The sequence below is a fragment of the Barbatula barbatula genome (assembly GCF_947034865.1).
Source record: "Barbatula barbatula genome assembly, chromosome: 2".
NCBI lineage: Eukaryota > Metazoa > Chordata > Actinopteri > Cypriniformes > Nemacheilidae > Barbatula > Barbatula barbatula.
Window position 1 is genome coordinate 16,670,761 of NC_136767.1, and position 24,599 is coordinate 16,695,359.

Here is a 24,599-nt window from a genome sequence, read left to right on the forward strand (position 1 = left end):
TTGGGCGATTTCTCTATTTCCGACAGTCATGGGTAAAGTCCTGATGATTTACCTTAAAAAGCTCTAAAGATAATCTTATCAGATTCCCTGTGGTGTGATGTGTGTTAAGAGTGAATGAATCTGATCGGAAGAACATCGGAGCCGCCCCGATCGGCAATCTTAAATATTCATTTGTGGATGCCACTTGGTTCATTTCACATCATACTTATTTTATTCAAACATTAGACTTTTGTACATTCTTTTTCATACATTTTAAAAATAGCCTTGTCCAGTCTTTTTCATTTTAATTGACTTGTTAGCTGGTGCTACACAGCTCATGGCTTGGAAATAAAGAACAATCTGTTATTGCAGTTCCTGCCTCGGAAGAACATCGGAGACCGCAAATCTTAAATATTCATGTGTGGATGCCACTTGGTTTAGTGCTACTTAAATATTCAACATGTTGAATATTGTCGATCAGAAATTCTTAAGAAACCCCGAGGACAAACGCACAAGATCTCTGTTGATTGTCACATGGAACAAAACAATGCCCAATCAGAAAGCCAGATGACAGAAGTATAACGACCGTAGTTATCACTTTATTCTTTATTCTGTCAATTTTCTGTCAAAAGCATTACAAACACTATCATCGCAATTACGAATAATTTCAATAAAAACCAGGCTATGTGCAAGTGACGGTAGTGGTTGGAGTCCGAGTGTGCGGATGCTTTAAGGTGGAAAAGAAAAAATAGGTCCAGTGGAGCTAGGGTAGCCAGTATACTCGTTTGGGTGATAATGTCAGCAGATTTTTTTACAAAACTGTATTAATATTCTTTTTAAATTACTGTGAAGACATAAATACCACAATATTTGAGTTGCAATAAAATTATATCTAGTGTGGTGCTACCTTAAATACTTTAGACGATGCTGCTTGAGCAATTTCCCAACGATGAATAATATTTTTACTCAGTTATATGTACACATTAGTTTATATTAAACGCATATCTGTATATAATAGACAAAGTTTACAGTGCAATAATAAATAACTCATTCTTAAGTCTTGAGAGAATTTGCGAGATTTTCTGCCTGTGTTCACGGTTAGGACTCTGATGGTTTGGGGTGTGCTGTCTTCGTCACATCACTGCGCACCACACATTATAGGTCACAAAAACAGCCTTTTTCCACCTTAAAATGTTGCCAATTTACGAAATATTCTATGTGTTGCTAATGCAGAGAAGCTTATTCATGCATTTGTGACCTCAAGACTTGACTACTGTAATGCACTTCTTAGTGGTTGTCCTGCATCATCAATAAACACACTTCAGTTAGTTCAGAATGCAGCTGCCAGAGTTCTAACCAGGTCCAGAAAATACGATCACATAACCCCAATGTTATCAACCCTTCACTGGCTACCCATTAAGTATCGTATTGACTTTATAGTTCTTTTAATTACTTATAAAGCCTAAAAACAGCTTAGCCCCTACCTACCTAACAGAGCTTCTATCACACTACAAGCCATCACGCTCTCTAAGATCTCCAAACTCCTGACTTTTGATAACACCTAGAATAACTAAATAGACCAAAGGGGGTCGAGCTTTCTCATACGTGAAATTCAATGTTCCGCATCCGTACATTTACATTTAGTCATTTAGCAGACGCTTTTATCCAAAGCGATTTACAGAGAGTTCAGGCAGCAATAAGCGATATATGTCATAAAAAATTGTACAATAGGTGCTAATACAAAGTTACTAGTTTCAAGAAAAGCCAGACCACTACCTGTGGAGAGAAAGAGTTAGTTGTGTTTTTTTTTATTTGTCTGTCAAGTATTCACAGAAGAGATGGGTTTTAAGAAGTTTTTATAATTTTTGAGAGATGTGGTTGACCTTACACTGTGGGCAAAATATAAATATAGTCGATTATTATCATACACTGTAATATTACAATATATATATATATATATAATGTATCAGTTTTTACTGTATATCAATATAAGGGACCACTCCAAAATAAATTTCACCCTTTCGGAATTAACTTTTTATAGATTTGTGTCTTAAGTAAAATTAGAATTTTTGTTTAAATCTGTGAAATAGTGACAACATTTCTCTAAAATATTCACATTATTGTAGTGTATATACTGTAAATAATTCAGGAATGGTCTCTGAATCTTACATTGGCTGGTTTGTTTGTATTTAATACAGTTTGATTATTGAGTGAAGCCACTCTTAATCTAACATTTAAAGAGCTGTTTCTCATATCACCGCAAACCACATTTCTTCACATATGTAAATATTTTATCGGTCACATTTGTCTAGTGCTTTTGAAATCTTATACGTGACTGTAAGTGTGTGCCTGTGAACTCAGGCATTATTGGAAAGGTTTGAGGTAGTTCTCTGTAGCATGAATTAGATGGATGGTGGTTAAGTGTGATCCTGAGGCTCTCTCAAGACCCAGAGATAGAGAGAAGCCGATTTACATATAGATGTATATGACTTTATTCCGCGGCTGTGAAGGCTTTGGTTTGAGATTCTGATTTGTGTGTGTGTGTGTGTGTGTGTGTGTGTGTGTGTGTGTGTGTGTTTAGGGCACTGAGGAGGAACCACATTAGCACCATTGAGGAGGGAACATTTGCAGACATGCATAAATTAATAGACTTGTGAGTATGTGTAACCCACACACTTCTTTCTTTCTTTCGTTGGTTAATTTGTTTGTTCTTTCTTTCTTCCGTTCGTTCGTTGGTCAATTTGTTTGTTCTTTCATTCTTTCTTTCTTTCTACTTTTCTTTCTTTAAAGCCCCGGGGAGCACACACACAGAATTATTTTTATATATTGAATGTCCCATTGGATAAGAGGCCAATTTGTGAACTTAAAACATTTTCCTGAGCTTGACAGCCTCTGGCCATACTGCAGAACTAATTTTCTTTATCAGTAATGTCTTTTTTTTCTGCCAAAATATCTGAGCATTCTGAACAGATAACTACATTTACCTACATTTGCCAATAATACTAAGACTTGTTTTGAGAGAATCTAATTACATTTTTATTGTTTTTGTACCCTATCGGCAAATTTCAGCATTTACATTTAGTTATTTTTATGCATGAGACACAGTCTCTGAAAGCAAGTCTAACTCTCTTGTTTTGTGTTCTGGAAGAAAGTCGCACAAGCAACAACAAGAGTTCTTTGATTTATCATAATAATAATTTTAGGTAAACTTTTTTTTAATCAAGTCTCTGCTGCAGATTGACCCTTTCAAGGTGTAGAGAGAAAAGCAAAGAGAGACACCAGCTGAGTAAATACTGTCAGCATAACATGCATAAATCTGGGAACAGAGCTGGTGAAACAGCTTCTATTTGTAGACCTTTTTACTTCCATTCGTGATTAAGGTGAGAAATGAGCTGCTGGATGTGCTTTCTTTTACAGAGATGTTTCTGTGAACCAGATTCAAGATATGCCTCCATCTCTCTTCCAGAACCTCCAGAACCTGAAGCAGCTGTAAGACGTTCTTCACTTGATTATTATTACTAAATTGTTCAAAGTCTAACACAATTTTCTACTGGTCTGTCAGTGTTATTCACTTGCCTTGTGTTGGTCTTTCTAGTGATTTATCGATTACTTAAAAGCCTGTAGAGATATAGAAACGGGTCCTATGAATCACAAACATATTCTCAACCATCCATTTTTGTGTGTTTTATTGTTTTAGAAATATCTCCAACAACCCTCTGGCACACATATACAGCAATCAGTTTGACAGTTTGGTGAATTTACAGTCTCTGTGAGTAAACAGGTGTCACATTTTTTCATTTGTACATCAGATCAGTTAAATGTCTCAAGAGAGCACTATTCATTCATATGTGCAGAATGTATGTTATATTGAAATGAGAATCACGTTCACGACTGCCACTCTCGGTGGTGATCGACCTCAGTCTTTTAATCAGACAGTTTGTGAGGTCAGTTTAGAGGGGCTCTTATGGGCTCTTATTAGAAAGTCAATAACAGCTACAAATATATAATGTGCTGATGCTTCTTCAAAGTGTGGTGATTGGCTATACAAGGGAATTGAGAGATTTGTATTTGTCTGTTTTTGTATATTTGTCTCTCCCTGATTTTTTCTATACAGTGTCTCAAATGTGAAGCAGCTCAGAGTGTTCTTACCTTATACGAAACGAGAAACTGGGGAAATTTCTGTCCACACAAGGGAAAAATGCAGAAAAAACAGTCATTGAGAAAAATGAGAGCACTTTTCTCAGAGCATAAAAGTACAAACATTACTACTTATTTATATGATATCAACAATGATTCTACAGATAAGATGCCAAAGATGGCATAGTGTTACTCGTTCACTTCACAGCATCATTTACACAAGTAAGACACAATGTTCCTGGATCAACATCCTAAGTTGTTTCTAAAAATCAATTCCTGTCAGCCAATCACAGCCCTATCTAGAGAAAACCGAGGTTGCACTGAGCTGTTATCAAATTTGTCTCAAATATTTCTTCTGAAATCCCTTTAGAGGAAAAGAAAGAGAATCAAATAAAACAATTTTTGACATCGAGTATGGTTGACATTCATGTGGTGAGCTGAGAAAATGTTTTACTTTTGATTACAAACTTAAAAATTTTGGCAAATGTGAGGATATAGCTTGTGAAATTTAGTTTAGCAAAATGTTGGTAACAGAAAACCGTTGGTCCAACGATTTTTGGTTACAACCATCTTTCAAAATATCTCGCAGAAGAAATGTAATTAATAGTAAAGTTGTCGTCTTATACTGATATACAGTGTGCATGTTCTCTGGATGAAAAACAGCTGAAGGATAAAAACCTCATTGTGAGTCAATCCCCATCTATCTGCTTTGTGTGCAGGAGTATGGAAGAAGTGGAGATTCCCAACATCAGCATCAGGATGTTCCGGCCCCTAAATAACCTCACTCACATGTGAGCAAGCTAAAACATTTATCACAACATTGCATCTGTCATTTGGGTTGGGAATCGGAATGGAAATAAAAGGAATCAGATATTTGATATAAGATTCAATGGGGTTTATGCACACAGAGCGAGGACGTCCTTCCGCTAGGAAGTTGATCCATTTCTGAAAATGGGCATGTCTTAAAAGAATAGTTCATCTTTAAAATGAAAATTCTGTCATCATTTACTCACCCTTCATGTCATTTCCAACCTGTATGATTTTCGTTCTTCTGCAAAACACAAGTTTTATTACATGCAGGTATGCTTGAAGATATTTTGAAAATGTTGGTAACCAAAAAACATTGGTCCCCAATGGGGATCAACGGTTTTCTGCTACCAACATTTTTCAATATCTTCTTTTGTGTCACTTGTGTCAGCTCTAGGGTGAATGATAACTTCATTTAGAAAGCCATACCTGCATGTACATAACTTCCCTGGAACCTTTAGCATCAAGATTATAAGATGTCTCATGAATCATTTGATATTTTTCCCATCCTTTTTATTATCTCTAGAACAGGTGTGTCCCCTATGGAGAAACAAATTTGAAAAAAAGCTGTAGAGATGAAGCCTTCAGAGAAGTTTAAAATGGAATTCCCTCCTTTCTGATTGAAGAATGAGTTGAAATCCATGCACACTCTTTGGCTTTGTGCAGATGAGTGGTGCTGCATTGAAGTCTTCATAAAGTTAAACCTCACAGTGAACTCTAATGCACTTTGGTGTGAATATGAGTTTACTGTTATTGTTACTTTACAGAATCTTATAAAGAATTTTTTTTATATTTGAGAGAGTCTGCTCTGGCAGATTGTGTCAGGAATAAGACAGCACTTCTACTCCTTTCTGATCAATCTGAAGTAAATGCCAACGGATCTATTTTGTGTACACTCTACTCGAAGACTCGCTTTTTAAGTATCAACACTTGAGAGTGCACTAGAACGTGGGTTTAAGTTCATTACGTAACTATTTTACAACAATGAATAATTTTATATGAATAGTATTACCAGAGTTCAAAACACAACATATGCTGTCTGTTCGACAGGATTATATGCACCCCAAATTGATATTTACAATGTTTATTAAACATTAAATCAATTTATTTTTTATCCTGTACGTCCCAAATAGCAAAATATTTGTATTAATGTAGAATCATTGTTAAATTGGTCAATTCAATTTTTTATCAGTGTCTGCTCTACATATAACACACATTTGTTCTTCTGCTGTCTGTTTGTGTTATGTACGTGTTGGATACTGTCAGCTATTTCAAGCGATTTGAATTCTGCGGATATTCTCCCAACGTGCGAAGTTGCAAGCCGAACACAGATGGAATCTCCTCCTTTGAGAATCTCCTTGCCAACATCATTCTGCGCGTGTTTGTCTGGGTCGTCGCCTTCATCATTTGCTTCGGAAACATCTTTGTTATCTGTCTGCGCTCCTGTATCGCCTCTGAGAATCAACATCACACCATGGCCATCAAATCTCTTTGCTGTAAGTCTGTTATACATCAAACAGTAGTGTCACAGAACCAGCAACAGTTCAGATCCATTCCTATTCAAACAAAAAGAACCCAGTAGACTAGCGCATTCTTGTGATATGATATAACAAGGGTTTGAAATTGACACCTGCCAACCACAGTATAAAACATGGACGTAGTATCTGTGACGTGACCACAAGGTTTGTGATAAGCATTTTTAAAACCTAAAGTGGGTGGAGCCTGTCGTCGCCATTTTGGCGGTACGTTACCCCCTGATAATTGAAAATGGGCAAAGAGGCAGGATGTGGGTGGAGCTGAGGTTGCTGAAACCACGCAGTCGCCCGCCTAGCGCGATGCGAACAAGCTACAGTAGCTCAGGCTAAAAAATCAGCCCCTCACAGTTGGCATGAAGGACAATTTAAGCTTTATAGACCAAAACCAGGCTGTTTTTTGTACCAAGCTGTAAAAAAATTCTGCTGTGAAGTTGGCATTTTAACATGGTTTGTTTATGGAATTGACTCCCTTCTGGAGCCAGCCTCTAGCGGCCAGATTATGAATTGCAGTTTAATACACTTCCTTATTGGTTTCATGAAAGAGACTAGTGCTGGGTTTCCCGAAAACTTCTTAATGCTACGTCATTCTTAAGTTATACCTTAAGAGTGGTAGCAATATATTTTTAAGAACAACATAGCGATTTAAAGGTTCCAGGAAACCCAGCCCAGAAGGTTGGCGCTCACCAAATACCAATCATGGCGGGCAACGCTGTCAAACAACTTGCCAATTTTTTAATAATATGAAACACACTTTTATAAGAAATATATAAAAAGAAGTATACGAAATATATTTAATAAATGTTTTCTGAATAACTGGTAACATAGTAGCCATTTTGACTGGTATTCACAAAAACATCATGTTCAAGTCGACATATACAGTATTAGCATTCACAACTCATTTACATAATGACACATTTCTAAGTGAAACAAGATATTCATTACAGTAGCCGTAGGGTGGGACCTGATCCAGAGGCGGGTAACTTATTTCACTCAGATTTAAATCAATTAAAACAAATACAAATAAATTCAAGACAAACATTTCTTCTTGTAAAAAAATCTGCACGGATGAGTCCTTCATAATCATTCAATAAGACAAGAATATTGATATTTTATATTGACATAATATATAATTATCCACTGAAGTGAATCAAAGCTAATAAATAATGACTTGTTTTCTAAAATGTGTTTAATATGTTTAATTTTGTCATTCAGTCACATCAGTCAAACAGGATTAAAGGTTCATAGTTCCCTCTAATTGCAGCATCTACACACACACACACACACACACACACACATGCCATTACGCATCAAACTCAATCAATTATACATCTATGCAGTATCACAAGCTTTTATTAAACATCAAAATACATACACACTTTCCCACCCGCCGGGCAGATAAATAATTACAACCAACAGCAACACATACAGAGCTGGTTGACTTATACGCGACCTCTCTGACGCAGGACGCAAACAGCAGCAACACAACTCATACCTAGAGAGAGGCATTCATTGTACAGCAGACAATTTTTCAACCGTCCAGAGCTATTCAGCTGGGGTTCGGGGGGTAAAGGCTAATCCATGTCTCAAAGACCAAAAAATAGCAGCCACAGAGCTGGAAAAAATTGATGGATGAAAAGATGGCTGGATACGTTCAAGGTTTTTTGTAACCTACATGGAGTTAAAAGGACACTTTGCTCTCTTCAATTATCAAAACGTACCACCCCCTCAGGAGAGAGATGTGCGGAGGGAGGAAAGACTTTGTGTCTCTATAGCGTTGGAAATGGCCATTGGTTGAGATTGGCCTGAATTTTCTGCAGCAGTAGTAATGGGGTTTCATTCTCTCATATATTCGACTAGAATATCACTGAGGCTCTTACAGAAATTTGCAGTGCACTGAACAACTCACTATGGAGGTGAGGATTCTAACGAATGAATAACATAAATGCGGGAGGGGAAGTGATATGGAAATAGAAGTGAGTGAATGAAATATTTGGGGGTTATTAGTAATTCGATTAACCGACTGGCCAGAAGATTTCTGTAGCACACCCACGGGCGAACGAGAGAGACCTGACCTCACACATACAGTATATATATATATATAGATATATATAAAACATGCCAGGTTGATGGATTATGGATGAATGAATGAAAAGATGGATACTTGGATAAAAAGATGCATAGATGATAAATGGTGTTAATCTCCAACTGTTGCTCTCTGATAGGTGCAGACTGTCTGATGGGCGTGTACCTTCTTTTCATCGGTGCCTTTGACATTAAGTACTGCGGCGAATATAACCGCCACGCTCAGATATGGATGGAAAGCCTGTCCTGCCAGCTGATTGGCTCTCTGGCCATGCTATCCACGGAGGTATCCGTCATGATGTTGACCTACATGACTATGGAGAAGTACCTGTGCATCGTCTTCCCGTTCCAGCATTACCGCGCTGGCCGAAAACAGACCCTCTGCTCTCTGACCTTCATCTGGCTGCTGGGATTCGTCATTGCCGTTATTCCCTTCTGGGATAAACAGACATTTGGGAATTTTTATGGTCGAAATGGAGTTTGTTTCCCTCTTCACTCAGACCAGACAGAGAAACCTGGTGCCAGATGCTACTCTACAGCCATCTTCCTCGGTGAGAGCAGAGGGCAATGAAGTGTGTGTTCTGGGTTTGTTTGTGCCAGTCTCTGGTTATTGAACAATAACCTGCATTTCCCCAGAGATTTAACAATGCTGCGTATCAAAAATGATTTTGAAGGAGAGAAAGTAAACTCAGTCTCAGAATAAAGCTGCCAACTTGTGCCAAGGTTGCATTAACCACCAGTCAGAATATTGAACACGTAAGATTAGAATAGACTTCAGTTTGTGTATTTTCCATCAATGCTGGATGGTATGCTTCATTAAATCTCATAAGCCTTCTGACTTTGGGTCATTGGGGTGTTTAATGAAAAGGACACTCCCAAAATGGGTCACTCTGTACCACAAAATAATGACAAATCTAAACTAATGAAACCCCCCGTCTTAAGAAAAATATTATTGCTCAAGAGATTACAATTTATATCTCAGTTTCATATCAGTATCAACTCTTTGTCATAAAATTACTAATGAGAATGTTCACATTTGCACTCTATTTAATCCCATTAATGTATTGGAGAAATAATTGACATAAAAAACCTCCACCGTGATTCTTCTTTTTAAACCCATAAAGACAGAATTTGCCCCTAACATTAGTTTTTGGTTCCCTTTTAGTTATTTTCGGGAACCAAAAACTTACATTCCAGGAACATTCTTGGTAACAAAAAATGGTTAGCTGGTTATGGGCAGATCACTCCTAGATCTTTCCACAGTTTTTGAGTTGATTTTGAGATTCAAACCTTTTCAAATCTTCCAGTCTGCACTTCATTCTGTTACCTTGATGCTTCTTTGTTTGTCCATCAGGTCTGAATCTGCTGGCCTTTGTGATGATCGTATTCTCCTATTCCAGTATGTTTTACTCTGTGCAGAAGACGGCAAAGACAGCTCGCCAGACAGTATTTGATCGTGAGGTCTCCATCGCAAAGAGATTTTTCTTCATCGTCTTCACTGACGCGATGTGCTGGATCCCCATCTTCCTCTTGAAGATTCTCTCGCTGCTGAGAGTACAGATCGCAGGTACGAGTGTCAATATATTTTACAACCGATCACAGAAGACATTGACGCATTAGGTTAACTCGTAATTTTTCCATGATTTTAAACATTAGCTAATGATCTTAATGAGACAGATAATTCATATATTTTCAAGGTGAAATATGACTTGTGCGCTGGAAACCAGAGGTGATTTATCCTGGCCTCCAGTCCAGTCAATAAAACTGTGTGAAACTTAACAATTAAATCTTCCTGTGTGTCCTTGTGGACCTCTTATATCATTCAGAGAACGTAACCGAAGGTTCTACGCGTTCAATGGGTAAACCTGGATTTTTAAGAGAATGGATCTTTAGAATAAGATGGGAGCTTTGCTTCAGTAGATGTGGAGTTTACTAAAAAGTTCACAGCAAGTTTGTTTGTCACAACACAGCAGTTTTCTTTATTCCTTAATGCTAATAGAATTAAATTTTGGTTTAGATAGTGAATTCTACATTACATTTTTATCAGCGTTATTTAGCAAATGCTATTTCTAGGAAGGCAATTTAATTTAGTTATTTCATTACTGTTTGCTACAGTATTTCAGTCCAGGTTACCTGTTCTTTAAAGCAATATCTGGCAACACTGGTTGTGGTACATACGATTGGGCTTAAATATTGTTTTAAACAATACTCAATTTGGTATTTTCTTTGTTTTTTTTATTTTAATAAGCGAAATTGGAACTGGTGTGTTCCAAAAAGTGAAAAACAAATGTTATATCTTTGTCTTTTATTCATTCTAGATAAAATCATCTGCTAAATAATAACATGTAGGCATTAGTTTGATTCTGAAAGCCTTTCTGAAGCCTTGAAAGTTTCCTTTAACCAAAATGAAATCCTGTGTGCTGGTTTAGTTAAAAAAACATTTTCCAAATCAACTTTGAATCTAAATCCAGATATAATTGTATTCTTCTTGTAAAAGATGTTGACCGCTGAGCCAAGAGGCACGTTTTGTTTGTTAGACATCTGAAGAGCTGATGTCAAACCATAGGGAGCATTGGACATTCAACCATCGCAGCACATATGAGCACTTATCATCCAGATAAGTGCCTGCGATTCTTTTCCCCGACAATGTGGTTTAATCTGCACTTGCTCTCTGTCTCCTCTCCAGGTACAATCATTCTGTGGGTGGTGATTTTTATCCTACCTATAAACAGTGCCCTGAATCCCATTCTGTACACTATCACAACCAGCGCATTTCAGCAGAGACTTAAAAAGTGTCTGAAATATCGTTGCCAGCAGACAAACTGATACGGACTATCACACATACACTATGCATATGCACAATACAATGAGAGTAATCTTCCATGCCAAATATAAAGTCAATGACCGCAGAAGCAGAAGATAATCAGGTCTGCTGTACACCAGCCTGAATGTACGGTCATGGGAACCAGCAGACCAACGACATGCACTTATGCAATTATTCTGTACTACCAGGCCTGACATGAAAACTAAGAAACTTGCCATATGCACCTGATGCAGTGTATGCAGTGAAAGCTAAACTCTGCGGTTGTCAGAGGAGCTAATGGACAGATAAAGGTTTGGTGTGGACCCATGGACAGAGGACTGTAACCCTTGGAAACAGAGAGGCAGAGCTGCATAAAGACATTTTCAAAGTTTAATTCTAAACTTTATGACGGCGGCAGTGAATGCAAGAGAAATTCAAAAACAGTGAACATTATAAAAACATGTTACATTAACATTGCAATTTTACATACAAAATAAGAATTGTTCATTTTGATTTCATGCTGACTTTAAGGCCCGGTTTCACAGACTAAAATTAATATTAGAGCTGTATTAACTGAAAATGATTTGCCATGAAATATCTTAAAATATATCAGTGCCATTGTCTTTTTTAAAAGCAACATAAATATCTTAGCTTAAGCCAGGACTATGCGTTGGTTGAATTGAGCCGTGTCTGTGAAACCGGGCCTAAAGACAGAAATATTGACTGAGGAAAATATTTTGTGCAGTGAATTAATTTATTCAAACTCTCTGAATCATAATTCATCCCTGAAAATTAAGAGAAATACAGATCATGATGTTCATATTAGCATCCAGTAAAACATTTGCTCCAAACTGCTGTTAATAAATGACATGTTACCTGTGTCAGCTGATTATAAAACTCACTGACTTCTTTGTTTTGCTGTCATTTGTGAGCTGTCTATAATATGCAAAATAAATGTAAAGTCTAAAACATTTGAAATTAATAAAATAATTGTTTCATTATATTTCATTGTAGTTGTTTGATATGTGTAGCAAAATGTAATGCACTCTTGACCCCTTTGTTACTTACAGTATATTTGCTTTCAAACCCCTCTAGCTTTGCATTTACATTACATTTATTCATTTGGCAGATGCTTTTATCCAAAGCGACTTACAAGTAATAGAGCATATAAACATTTTGTCAACATGCTAAACAGTACCGTTAGTTTACAAGGCTGTGCTACTTGCAGGATCAAAGCTGGAGTAAGCAAGGGAGAGAATGAATAATATATTTTTAGACACAAGACAGACAGTTATTGGTGACAAGTATGTTTTGCTGGCAGTTTATTCCGCCACAGGGAAACCAAACAAGTAAAGGTTTTTGCAAGCGATTTGGTTCCTCGCTGTGATGGAACAATCAGGCATTGCTCTTTTTCAGACCGAAAATGATGGTAGGGGATGAAGACCTAGAGTAGTGAGTTAAGGTAAAGGGGCGAATATGCCGCAATCGTTCAGAAGGCCAGTGTCAGCGATTTAAACGGCAACTGGCAGCCAGTGAAGTGAAATCAGGAGGGGTGTTACATGGGTTCTTTTAGACTGATTGAAAACTACGTGCAGCTGCATTCTGGATCATTTGCAAGGGCTTGACTGCATTGGTTGGAAGGCCAGCCAGGAGAGAATTGCAGCACTCCAGTTAAGATTAAGCATTATTGTGAATCACTGAACAAAAATTTAGTTTTATAGCAACTGCTTCACATCTATGTTGTTTTGAGAAGATGAACTGCCGGCACCTGTGAACAGGTATTCCAGCCCAGTATGATTGCACTACAGACCACAATTCCTCTGCATTTCTTGGTTTAGCCTCAGAAACAGCATTTTTGATGTCACCCCACACGGTTTCTATTTGACTAAGGTCTGGAGGTTGGGCACTGCATAACGTTAATCTTGTAGGGCTGGAACCAAGATGCTTCTCGCTTACTGGTGTGTTTGAGGTTGTTGTCTTGTTGAAACACCAATTTCAAGGGCATTATGCCCTTGAAATTTGCCTTCGGCATAAGGCAACATGACCTCTTTAATTATTTTAATGTGCTTAAATACAGATCCATGATCCATGATCAGATAAATAGTCCCAACACCATAGTACGAGAAACATCCCCATATCATGATGCTTGCGCCACCATGCTTCACTGTATTCACAGTGTATTGTGACTTGAATTCATTGTTTGGGGGTTGTCTGAAAAACTGGAGCTGATCATTGGCTGTATCTTTGCCATTTTGGCTGTTCTTTGATTCGTTCGAATCGTAGTTTTCCATTTTCTTCAACCTCTTTCTGGTTTTGATTGCCATTTTAAAGCATTTGATATCATTTTAGCTGAGCGGCACATCATTTTCTGCACTTCTTTATATGTTTTTCCCTCTCTAATGATTTTTTTATCAAAGTACGCTGTTCTTGAACAATGTCTGGAACGACCCATTTTACTCCGATTTTCAGAGCGAAATGCACAGTACAACATTTGCTACCTTTGTTCTTGAATAAGGGCCATTTGTTTGACACCAGTTTTGTCACAGAATGATTTACCTCTCTAATTGAACTCCACACTGCTATTGTTCTGAACACACCCTTTCAGTAACTGATTTAGTAACACAGAATTAGCAGCATGCATGTCATGACTGTTGGGTCTGTTGGCTTTCTAGTACTCTACTACACATACTAGTAAAACATTTGCCATATAGAAATATAATTTCTACCAAAAACAGTGACTGATCTGGTTAGTAATGACTGCTGTAATTTTGAACATTACTGTATAGAAAAGAGGAGAGGAGCAAGAACTGATTCCTGAGGAACTTTATTGCATAGATATCAGATTGGAAGCATCAATTTTCAGCTACTGCATATCCGTTCTGAGTGCAATATTCATTTAGACGGTCGGTAAACAAACAGTCCTTTTGGCATGCCTTCTGAGATTAGACTTTCTTTCGATTTAAAACCAATTATTTTCAACAGGTCCTCGAATGTTGTGCTTTAACAGAATAATACAATATACATTTTCCCAACTTGAGACGTTTTTTGTCACTGGAGCCAGCCGCACATCAGACAATGAATTTATCTAATCGACACAACAGATGAGGCACAATCAACATCAACACTGAGCAGCGATGGAGAGAGGGCCGGAAAGGGAGAGAGCGAGAGGGGGGGAAATGACTTTAAATTCAAACCTAACCTCACCTCACCTCACCGGTGACCTCAGAATGCTTTTATGCAACCTACCACATCAAGCACAATTTTTCAAAGCAAACCAAATCTGCGTGTTACAATATAATGTGCAGCAGGTGATAACAGAGAACAAGAGAACGAGAAAATGAATTGCTCTTCTAAAGAAGGCCGGGGCCTCAGTAAATCATCTGAAGATGTTTGAAAAACCAGGAAATCACTTTTGTGTCAAGGGAAGCGATCAAGAGGACATTATTGTTCATTAGTTCTCATTTAGCAGATGTTGCCTTATCAAAAAGGGATGTGGGCTACAGGGAATCCCCCATCTGGAGCGACCTTGATTTGAGTGGTTTGCTCAAAGGCGCCTTCTGGGCAATGAACCTAGAGCTTAAATTACCAGTCAAAAACTTTAACCAAAATGTTGTAATATATTGCATGGGCAACAGACCGACAGGAACTGGGCCGGGGTATAACCAGGGTTCAGCCGCGTGAGTAAAGCTTGAAAGACATTTGTGGCTTTGTTTGGCAACTGAACCAGTGGCCCCAGGTGTCGTCCCACACCTTGTGCCAGCAGGACCGCAATGTGTTTTAAACGGATTATACTGCTCACTGCAAGAGACCTGTTAGTTGAATTACATTTAGTTTTTAGGAAAAACTAGAAACAAACTTTTTATCTGAAAAGCCACTTTATTGTCAATGCCCTGAAGGCTAGGTTGGTACAACACACATGAGAGTATGATTGAAAATGCAACAAAATAAAAACAACAATGGTAAATAAAATGAATTTGCTAGTTTTAGATGAAATGAAAAAAAAACGGAGGTTTCAATAAAATAAACATTAGGGTTAAATGAACAAGAGTTCTGTACACCAGAAAGATCAAAGCACATAATGTATAACCACACTGTGGCATTTGGAGTCACTGCACATTAAACTCATTAAACAAAATGAGGCAGAATGCTAAAAAGCAATTTGTACTGTACATGTAGTAATACTTTTAAATAAATAAAATACTGATCTTACATAATGCCCTGGTGAGACTGCACTAATTTAATAATAATAATCATATTGTAATACAAACACATGCATACAAGTTTTCTTACACAAAGGCACTTAGGCAGACTGCAAACCGTTTCTTAACAGTTTAGTAACAATAAGACAGAAAATGATCTCATTATATTACAAAATGTTATCCTTTGGGGTTAAGAAAATTTAAAAAGTGACTGGAAGAAGCTAATTTCCATGGATTCCATGCAGATGTTAAAATACAAAAACTTCATAAATGAAGTTCGCCACAAATAAATAAGGTGATAGAAAGGATAAATGGTTTCAGGTTGTGAATATAGAATATCATACATCGATTCAATTTGTCAGAAAATCAAATGATTATCACATTTTCACATTAGGTGATAGATTTGGCACAGCATCCCGCTTATAAACAGACAAGCCTTGTTTATCTCTAGCCAAGTCATTGGTCAATTTTAGACATGTGACAACTCCTGTACCAGTCAAGACATAAAAAACTGTTAGCATTTACCCTGAGAACAAATGGGGCACAACAGATGTCTATTAAGACACACTGCTTTGCCACATATATTCCATTAAACACACAAACAAACAAAAACGCTCACGATTGTGAGTTTGATTTTTTTCACATTGATCGTCCATGGCTTTTAAAACCCAATGGGTTGGTTCAATACTTTAACTCCAGTATTCTCTTCTTCCTCAGATTCACAAATCCCGCTACTAACATTCTCCACCATTTGAGTTTTTCACACTTACGCTTTCATCCTGTTCTCACACCTGAGCTCTCATAATTCTCTCCTTCTCTCTCTTGCTCAAACTCTTTTAAAAAAGTGAAACTGGTCTTAGATAAAATCCTGATAGGTCCTGATTCACAGCTTGGTCTCAGGTCCACGTGTTGACAAAACAGGGAACGAACTCCGTATACGGGCACCCTCCATTGCACACAGGTGTCCGAATACTTTATTATACCAGTCAGGTGAGCGCCCCCTGTGGGACAGAAATGAAAAAGGTTAACAATCTGGATTAATGATAGAAGTCTATAAATGCAAGTATATTTAAGAGAATTAACGTAAAAATGTGCTTTAGCAATGCAACAAATCACATAACCTGTCCGTCATACCTTAAATCAGCCCTGCAGTAGTGTGTAAGCCGGGACCGTCCCATTCCACACGGCTCAATAAGAATGCGTGAGGTCAGAAGAACTGCCCGTAACCCCGCCTCCAGTTGTACGTTATCATGATCAACAGAGGAGGACACAAGAACACAAACCCCCTTCGGAAGATCACTACACCAACGTCTGAAACACAGTATCAACAAAATTTAGATAACAAAACACATACACAGCACATACATTTACTGAACAAATTAATTTCAAGAACAAAAAGTGTACACACCACAGTAATAAGACAAAGACCATCAAACTTAGAGGCCATCCACACAGAGACACGATTAGCGGTATACGTAAAGATTTTATATTGTATCAGCGTTTCATACACACAGATCTGGCATTTTGAGAGCATAAAAACGCTATTTTTCTAAACCAGGTCCCACGATTGGATAAATCTAAAAAGAACGCCCCCCTTGTGTTTTTGTGTGAAGTCTGTCCGTAAATATTTTGAAACAATGATGTCATCACCCAAGCGCGTAAAGTTTATGCGCATGCTCCAAATCTTCTTGTCCATTTTTTGTGTATCTCTGTGGCAGAATACCAGCGCCACATTCTGATCTGGCATGTACATTCTGATGACATCGTTTTGAGTCGGTTTAGCTGTTTTGTGTGCGCGCAGATATTTCTTGAGACGACACCGTGAAAACAAATAACATCAGGTAAGGAAAGCTCTGGCTTTATATGGATGTGGCCTTAGTTTTCAGCATCTGTGTACCTGAGCACTATGAAATTCCTGCGAGGATGAGGGGCCATGCTGTCCGTGATGTAATGAAAGACCTCCGTGTTGTTTTCCAAAGTCTCAATGACTCGACTATGCAGAAGGTCTTCATCCCACAGGTGGCGCTCTCGCAGAATACGCTGGAGAACCACAGCAGGGGGAGCCTCCATCTCCACTGAAACACGCCACAGCCGCATTGGGTGCCCATCTCCTACCTGCAAACAAAATTGTAATTGCAGGTTACTTTATGTATTTATTTTCATATTGGTTGAAGTCAACCACTGTTAAATTTCCTACAAAATCGTACAGCCCAATATATATCGATCACTATTATAATCTTACCGTTGTAAATCAGGGGAAGGAGGCAGTTTTCAACACTGTTTTTGATTAACTTGCCCAACAAATACAATTTAACAAATTTACATTAATTTTTTATTCAAGATTCACAGAGCAGGATTCTTTCACTCATAAGAGCTGAAAAACTATTAAAAGCAGGGTCAGGAACAGTTTAGAACCCAGGTATAAACTGCAGTTATCTTCTCAGAGTTTATTGATCCCAAAATCTGCTCTATAACCAAAGTAACTAGAATAACCTGAGACACACTTATGAAAGGATATTAGACTATCTTTGATAAATTGTCCTAATTTCTAAGGCAGATTCTTCAGGCCCAGTGGAAAAACACAAATCTATTATCTGATATTTGAACAGATTTTTTGCAGCCAGTTTATAGTTTCTTGTTTTAAGGAAAATTATGCAAAGCACACACAAATAAAACCAGAGGAACCATATTTTGGCATTAGAGTTAAGTAGATTAAAAAGTAGATATCAACTTTTAGCTTCTCTGTCCAATAACAAAAAACGTACGTTTGTGAAATTGTGACAGATTTTATAAAACCATATGAAATATTTTTTAATCCATCCTGAAATTTACACTTATGTAACCTATACTATTTCTTCTCAGAGTATGTGTGTACAGTATCTCTAACCTTTTTATAAGACAGTTCAGTGTTATCAGGTCCATGGGATTGATGCCAGCCCTTACTCCGCTCAGATGCCTCTCTGAGAAGACACTGAATGTTGTCTTCCAGATACGCCCGGTAATCCACAGGCTCACCCAGGGCGTTGACACCAAGCCCATGCAGAGGCAGCGGCTGGGCATCAGCTGCCACATAAGAGTTCCTAGACTGCAGCATCATTTCATGAGGGATCTTCAGGAAAACAATTACAGTCAAAAAGTTATCCTCTCCACAGTATTTCTGGCATTGGTGTACATAAAAATGGCACGCAAGCAAACATCAAAAAGAACTTGCGTGTTTACCTGGAAAAGCTTCTTGCATTCTGTGATCATGTGACTAAGGCACTGCGTGGCAGCCATGTTCTCACTTAGCTCCTTGTGGTCTGGCTTGGCTCCACCTTTTTTGCTTATGAGCCTGTTCCCAAAAAATAAACAACAAACTAAATAAACATAACATAACATGATAACCAAAGATATGCTGCCTGCTCTGATGCTCTGTTTTTATTTAAAGGAATAGTTCGCCTTCAAAATAAAAACTGTTGGTCCCAATTGAGCTCTACTGTATGGCCATAAAACCAATGTTAGTCCATGGGTACCAACGGTTTTCTTTTACCAACATTTTTCTAAATATCTTCTACATTCTGCTGAAGAAAGAAAGTCAAACAGGTTTGAAATGACAAGAATGACAGAATGAAGATGACAGAATTGTCATTTAAAATCCAAACCCTACGTTTTCTTGGCTATACTCTTAACCTCATTGGGACAGTGATCATATCAATCCTCGAAATATAACGGTTGATTTTTTTGCAAACTTTAAAACTCACATTTTCACAGTGGCACAAAAAACAACACGTCATGGCAATGTACGCTCACACACGCATGCATGCACACACACACCTTGGTGAAGTCCCATCTTTCTTCGAGGTGTTTAGATGCAGTACAGACGGGGCAAGGCACACAGCCAGACTGTCTGCAGTCATCTGGTTGTCCGGTGCGGATGCGATGTCACTGAGGAAATAGAGCAGCGTCTGTAGAACCTCTCTGTTCTCATCAGGAAGCAAGATCACAGCTGCCTGCACGGCCTGTAAACGCTGTTCAGCTGGAACGACTACACACGAACACAGAGGACTGAGATATAAAGATGACTGATGCAAGTTTTCTCAAGACTCTGTGTGTGTGTGTTTTACTTACACTGGTATATGTGCAGAAAGGTGTCTGTAAGTTTGGAGGTGAGCACCGGTTCAGGCAGATCCCTGAAGTACTGTTTAATCAGGTCAGCCACATCGTAGGCAGATTGGCCCTGGTAGGTCACATGATCGGGGGAATTCTCATTGAGCTGCCTGAGGGCATGGATGCGGGATTTAACTCCGGATTTCCGGAATATTCCCACCTGAGGAAGAGAGGCAGAGGTGAGACACAGAAGTGTGTGTTTGTGTGTGTGTGTGTGTTTATATATTAACCTTCATCAGACACTGGCTGCGTAGATATCTCATCGCCTGCTGTATGCTCTGTGGGAGGGGCTGGCCGGTTCTCTGGACATTTACGATGGGTGGAACTCCAAATACGTGTTTATCTTTGTAATCTGGAACTTTGGAACGCTTCATGAACTTTGGAACCACCCTGACCAACCAGAGAGAAAAACACAAGAAATGCAAGTTTATTTTGTCCAATTATATCAATTATATAAGTACAGTTGACCAAGGAGAGCAGATTGACATGAACCCAAATAAAATTAAATGTATTGATATTAATCAAAAACATTTACGGAGTAACTTTTAATAAAAACTACTAAGTTCAGCTTTAACATGTCAGAGGAGACCTGGCACTCCCAGCTGAGTCTGGTTTTACCCAATGTTTTTTTCCATTTATTAATCATTGGCGTTTTGATTCCTCATCACTGTGCCGTGTCCGCTTGCTCACCAGGAGACTGAAGCTATTAGTTTAGCTTCTGTAAATTTCATGAACAATGACTTTCTTTCTTCTGCAGAACACAAAAGAAGATATTTTAAAGAATGCTGTAAACTCCCATGGACTTATGGGATACAAAACCACTGAGAATTTCTCAAAGTATCTTCTTTTGTTTACCAAAAGAAGAAAAGAGTCATATGGTTTGTATATGGGCAAGTAATGTTGAATGTGACACCTCGTGACATAAGACTGTTCTTTGGGGTGGTGAACCATCCTTTTATAAGAAATGTTATATTTCCAAGTTATGCCAATCGAATTTCCTTGGATACTTGTACAACAAGACTTGTTACATTTCGCTTGTCTGGAACCGGTCTAGACAGACTGTCACACAGCAGCACAATTGTTGATCCCACTTTGACTTTTCGAGGTTAATGTAAAACAATAGACAAAATGGTTAGCCATGCTGTATTCAAATTGTAATTTAATTTCTTATTGAAAGAAAAGTAATGAATATCAGTTTAGATGAAACTACATCTAAACATCACTTAACATCTGTGTGCAAATATGTACGTGGAACTTCAAAATACGACGTACAATGAAAAACAAGCAAATCACCCCAGAAATGTGTTACTGACACAGGCCTTTGACTGCAGCGTGTGTGTGTCATAAAGAGAAGTGATAATGCATCCTCAGCGAATGGTTTAAAATAAAATGAATCCATTAGATCTGAGGGTCATGACAGTTTCTTATAGATCTATAAGCTTCTCATCTGAAGCCCTTTTCAGCAGCTGGATTTTAAAACGGACAAATGCAAAAATTATAAACCAATTTATAGTCACCACTGCAATGCCACATAAAATGACTGGAGAACAGAAAACAGTGTGTGTGTGTGCTTGCCTGCATGTGTGTTCATAAATACGGCTGTTTTTTTTCGCCCTGTTGGCAGAGGTAGAAATTAAATCTAATATTCATAAGCAATAAAGAGATAACAGGGGAGCAGACACAAAGAGTCAGAAAGATGTAGTCATTAACTGCATCTGTAAGTATGTTTTTATCAAACTGATCGCGCCATTAAAAACACTTTTGGCTCAAATGAGAATTGATCTGACCATACAGAGCATTAATATCTTGACTGACCTAATGAGTCACACAAGACGCCCACTGTATTAGCCTGGGCATTCATAGCCTGCCACACATGTTTAATGCACTACAATACATAATAATGCAGACATTCCCTTCTAATGAACAGGCCGGGCTATTTCAGACATCACTAACAGCTGCTTAAAATAACCCATAAAATCAGGCAATATCCTAGGGAACTAGAATGGCGTGTCCTTTGCACAGAAATGTGTTTTATGGTGTGAAGTCTGGCCTTCACAAAGCCCAGACCTGAAGCCCATTAAACACCTTCAGGATGAATTGGAACTGAGTCAGGACCCATCACCCAACGTTAGCACCTCACCTCACAGATGCTCTTGCGACTGAATGGAAGCTACTCCCCACATCCATTTCAACCTTTAGTGGAAAGAAGCGCGTTATAACAGCGAATGGAGGTTCAACGCTCTATTAATGACTTTGATTTTAAAATTAACTGCAAGTATCCAACAGGCGTTCGGCTTCTTTTGGCATTGTGTAAGAAGAAGGCACAATTTAGGATGCTATGTGAAATTATGTGATGTGTACAGCATGTACATATGAGATCTCCTTATTACCAGTTCCATCCGTGTTTGCTGGTATCCGTGTGTTTCTCCAGAATGGCGGTTAGTCGTAACAGACTGAACTTCTGCAGGAGGTTGAGCTGAGCAGCCGACTGCCTGTTGATCTCTGAAGATGCAGAGGTCACGCTCGGACGATGAGAGTTCTGGAAACTGTGCCAACGCAACTTTCTGATCGTGGAGACAGAACATTTTTAAGAACGAACAGCTGGATAGAACCATTAAGCAAGTCTAGAGGTACGTTTACACAAAAATTTTCGTATAGAATATAAAAGGAGCAAAGTGGAGATTTTAGTGGCATCTAGTGGTAACGTTGTGAATTGCAACCAATGGCTCCCACCACCCCTTGCCTTCCATTTGATCCTCCTTAATATTACACACAGCACAGGGTTGTTCCGATTGACGATATTATCGTCTATCGACGACAGTCAGACATTTTGGCGATAGTTGAATCCTTCGACGATAGTTGGCTGTTTGTCATTCAATTTTGCTAATTAATATTACAAACGCATATTGCACATTTCTTTGTTTTCGAGAGCTTGCCATGGACATGACTTAGGCTTTTCCTCGCAACAGAGCGTTTGTAATGTGCAGGGTTTGAGTTTTCTGCATGCGAGGGAGCTTGTAATGCGCGTGGCTCTGGCTTTACCTTGCAGGAAAATAATTGTTTCCGTTAGTAATAATAACAGTGCATGCAGTGCATCACCCTAAGATAGAATGTTAATTGCAGTCACATGGGCATTTTTACATTAATGCATTTGGCAGATGCTTTTATCCAAAGCGACTTACATTGCATTATACTATATATTTGTTTCTAAGTATGTGCAATCCCCAGGTATAGAACCCACGGCCTTGGTGCTGCTAGTGCTTTGCTCTAACCCCTGAGCGACAGGACATTTTTTGCAGGGAACATTTGCTCACCTGCTTGGCCTAGTGAGCGATGCTCCCACCCCGGAGTCCCTCCTCTCTCTCATTCCTCCCTCTCCCTCATTCATAGAGTTTCCTCCGCTATCGTAATCGCTTGCTGTTGTCCCAACATCTGACATGGAACGTTCGTCAAAGTTGAGCGAGTTGATCAAACTGCTGGCTAACGTTGTGTCTGCCGTAGACTCTGTTCCTGCATTAGATTGGTCCAGTTGCTGGATGCCGAGCGAGCGAGACCACTCGTCGATGTTGTGCTGCAGCCCTTGCATGTGCTGTAAAATGTCATCTAGATGCTGAAAAGTTTGTTCTTTCCCTGGGTCGAATGTGTTACACGGTCTATCGGGTGCTTCTGGAACGTTGTCGTATATGCTTCCAATCGAGCTCACTGAGTTTCTTCTCTTCCCAAAACCAGGTGAGAAAAGATCTTGTGACCCGCTTTGACTAATGCTTCCGTCCAACGAGAAGTCTCCATCTTCTCCCGTCCAGTCAATATGGCTAGGACTTTGAGAGATGGTGACTGGACAAATACTCTCGATTGACAAAGACTTGGGAAATGTTCCAGGTTTGTGGTCAAAGGGGAGATGGACCACACGATCTTCTTTCCTCTGACGGTTGTGATTGGTTAACGTGGGCATCTCCCAAGTTAACTGGTAGTCCTCCAGATAAAGGCATGCTCTGTGAGGCTTGTGCAGTGGAGCTAGCTGGCTAATGTTACTGCGGCATATCGTATGTGATTTCCAAGCAACATCTTTGGTATTTCGGCACGTGTTTGCGGTTTGTCCAGGCAAACTTGTATCAGACGTGCAGTGTAAACCTGAGGGTGGCTGATGTTGAGAGACTGTTAAAACACCTGCAGGGGCCATCGCTTTCTCCTGATCCCTCTTCTTTACTGACTCTCTCCTCCGTAAGAATGTTCTAGAAGGACGCTTCGCCTTCTCTCTTACGGAGGGCAGGGAAGATGAGGACCCAGCTTCGTCATTTTCATCTTGGCTGGTTGAGATGCAAACGGGCGATGAGCTCATGCCAACGACGTCCGGAGAGGTAGTTTCCCGGGTACTGTCCAAGCTCAAGCTGCTAGTGGTGAGGTCAGAGGTTAGCGAGGTGACGTCTAGAAGACTATTGTCACTCAGCACACTGTCACTACTTCCTGAGGGTCGTAACGTTGAGGTCCTGTTGCCAGGGACGACAGGGTGGGGCGAGAGGGTGCGGAGACGGGACCATGTTTTACTCTCGCGCTGAAATGCCCAGCGGGAACTAAGAGCACATGCGTCATCCTCTTCAGAGTCCTCACTTTGCTAAGAGTAACACACAGACAGACAAAATCAGATAATATAAATGAAAGAATTTTTAAAGAGAGAATATAACATAAGACCTTTAGTTCAATCTTATTTTACGTCATCCATTTAAAGCGAGTACTAATGATGACGGGCAAGAGAACAGCAGCTGGCAGCACACCAGATCATCACATTTGAAATTAGAAGTGGACAGCGTGTTTGTTTACCTGTTTACATTGGAAATGAACCTCCAAGCTCATCGCGGCACACTTGTTCAGGGTTGTTAGCCTCCTAAACACACAAAGGGAATGACATATTGA

General features: G+C 39.0%; 2 protein-coding genes across 3 annotated transcripts in view; one reads left to right on the forward strand and one right to left on the reverse strand.

The window, feature by feature from the left end:
- Positions 1–11,366, forward strand: part of rxfp2l (relaxin family peptide receptor 2, like) — a gene marked incomplete at both ends in the record, with an annotated part of 30,124 nt that extends 18,758 nt beyond the window's left edge. The window contains 8 exons of the mRNA XM_079451128.1: positions 2,561–2,632; positions 3,397–3,468; positions 3,677–3,748; positions 4,836–4,907; positions 6,190–6,419; positions 8,681–9,091; positions 9,895–10,107; positions 11,227–11,366. Of these exons, the coding sequence (XP_079307254.1) occupies positions 2,561–2,632; positions 3,397–3,468; positions 3,677–3,748; positions 4,836–4,907; positions 6,190–6,419; positions 8,681–9,091; positions 9,895–10,107; positions 11,227–11,366 (1,282 nt within the window). The remainder of the gene's footprint in view (positions 1–2,560; positions 2,633–3,396; positions 3,469–3,676; positions 3,749–4,835; positions 4,908–6,189; positions 6,420–8,680; positions 9,092–9,894; positions 10,108–11,226) is intronic.
- A 3,837-nt stretch (positions 11,367–15,203) lies between these two features.
- Positions 15,204–24,599, reverse strand: part of stard8 (StAR related lipid transfer domain containing 8) — a 41,876-nt gene continuing 32,480 nt past the window's right edge. For both annotated transcript variants that reach the window (XM_079479780.1, XM_079479781.1), the window contains exons 4-14: positions 24,507–24,570; positions 23,003–24,300; positions 22,079–22,252; positions 19,919–20,078; positions 19,650–19,848; positions 19,356–19,566; positions 18,762–18,873; positions 18,430–18,651; positions 17,440–17,657; positions 16,677–16,853; positions 15,204–16,543 (exon numbers count right to left, since the gene is read on the reverse strand). In XM_079479780.1, the coding sequence (XP_079335906.1) occupies positions 16,426–16,543; positions 16,677–16,853; positions 17,440–17,657; positions 18,430–18,651; positions 18,762–18,873; positions 19,356–19,566; positions 19,650–19,848; positions 19,919–20,078; positions 22,079–22,252; positions 23,003–24,300; positions 24,507–24,570 (2,953 nt within the window). In that variant the 3' untranslated portion in view covers positions 15,204–16,425. The remainder of the gene's footprint in view (positions 16,544–16,676; positions 16,854–17,439; positions 17,658–18,429; positions 18,652–18,761; positions 18,874–19,355; positions 19,567–19,649; positions 19,849–19,918; positions 20,079–22,078; positions 22,253–23,002; positions 24,301–24,506; positions 24,571–24,599) is intronic.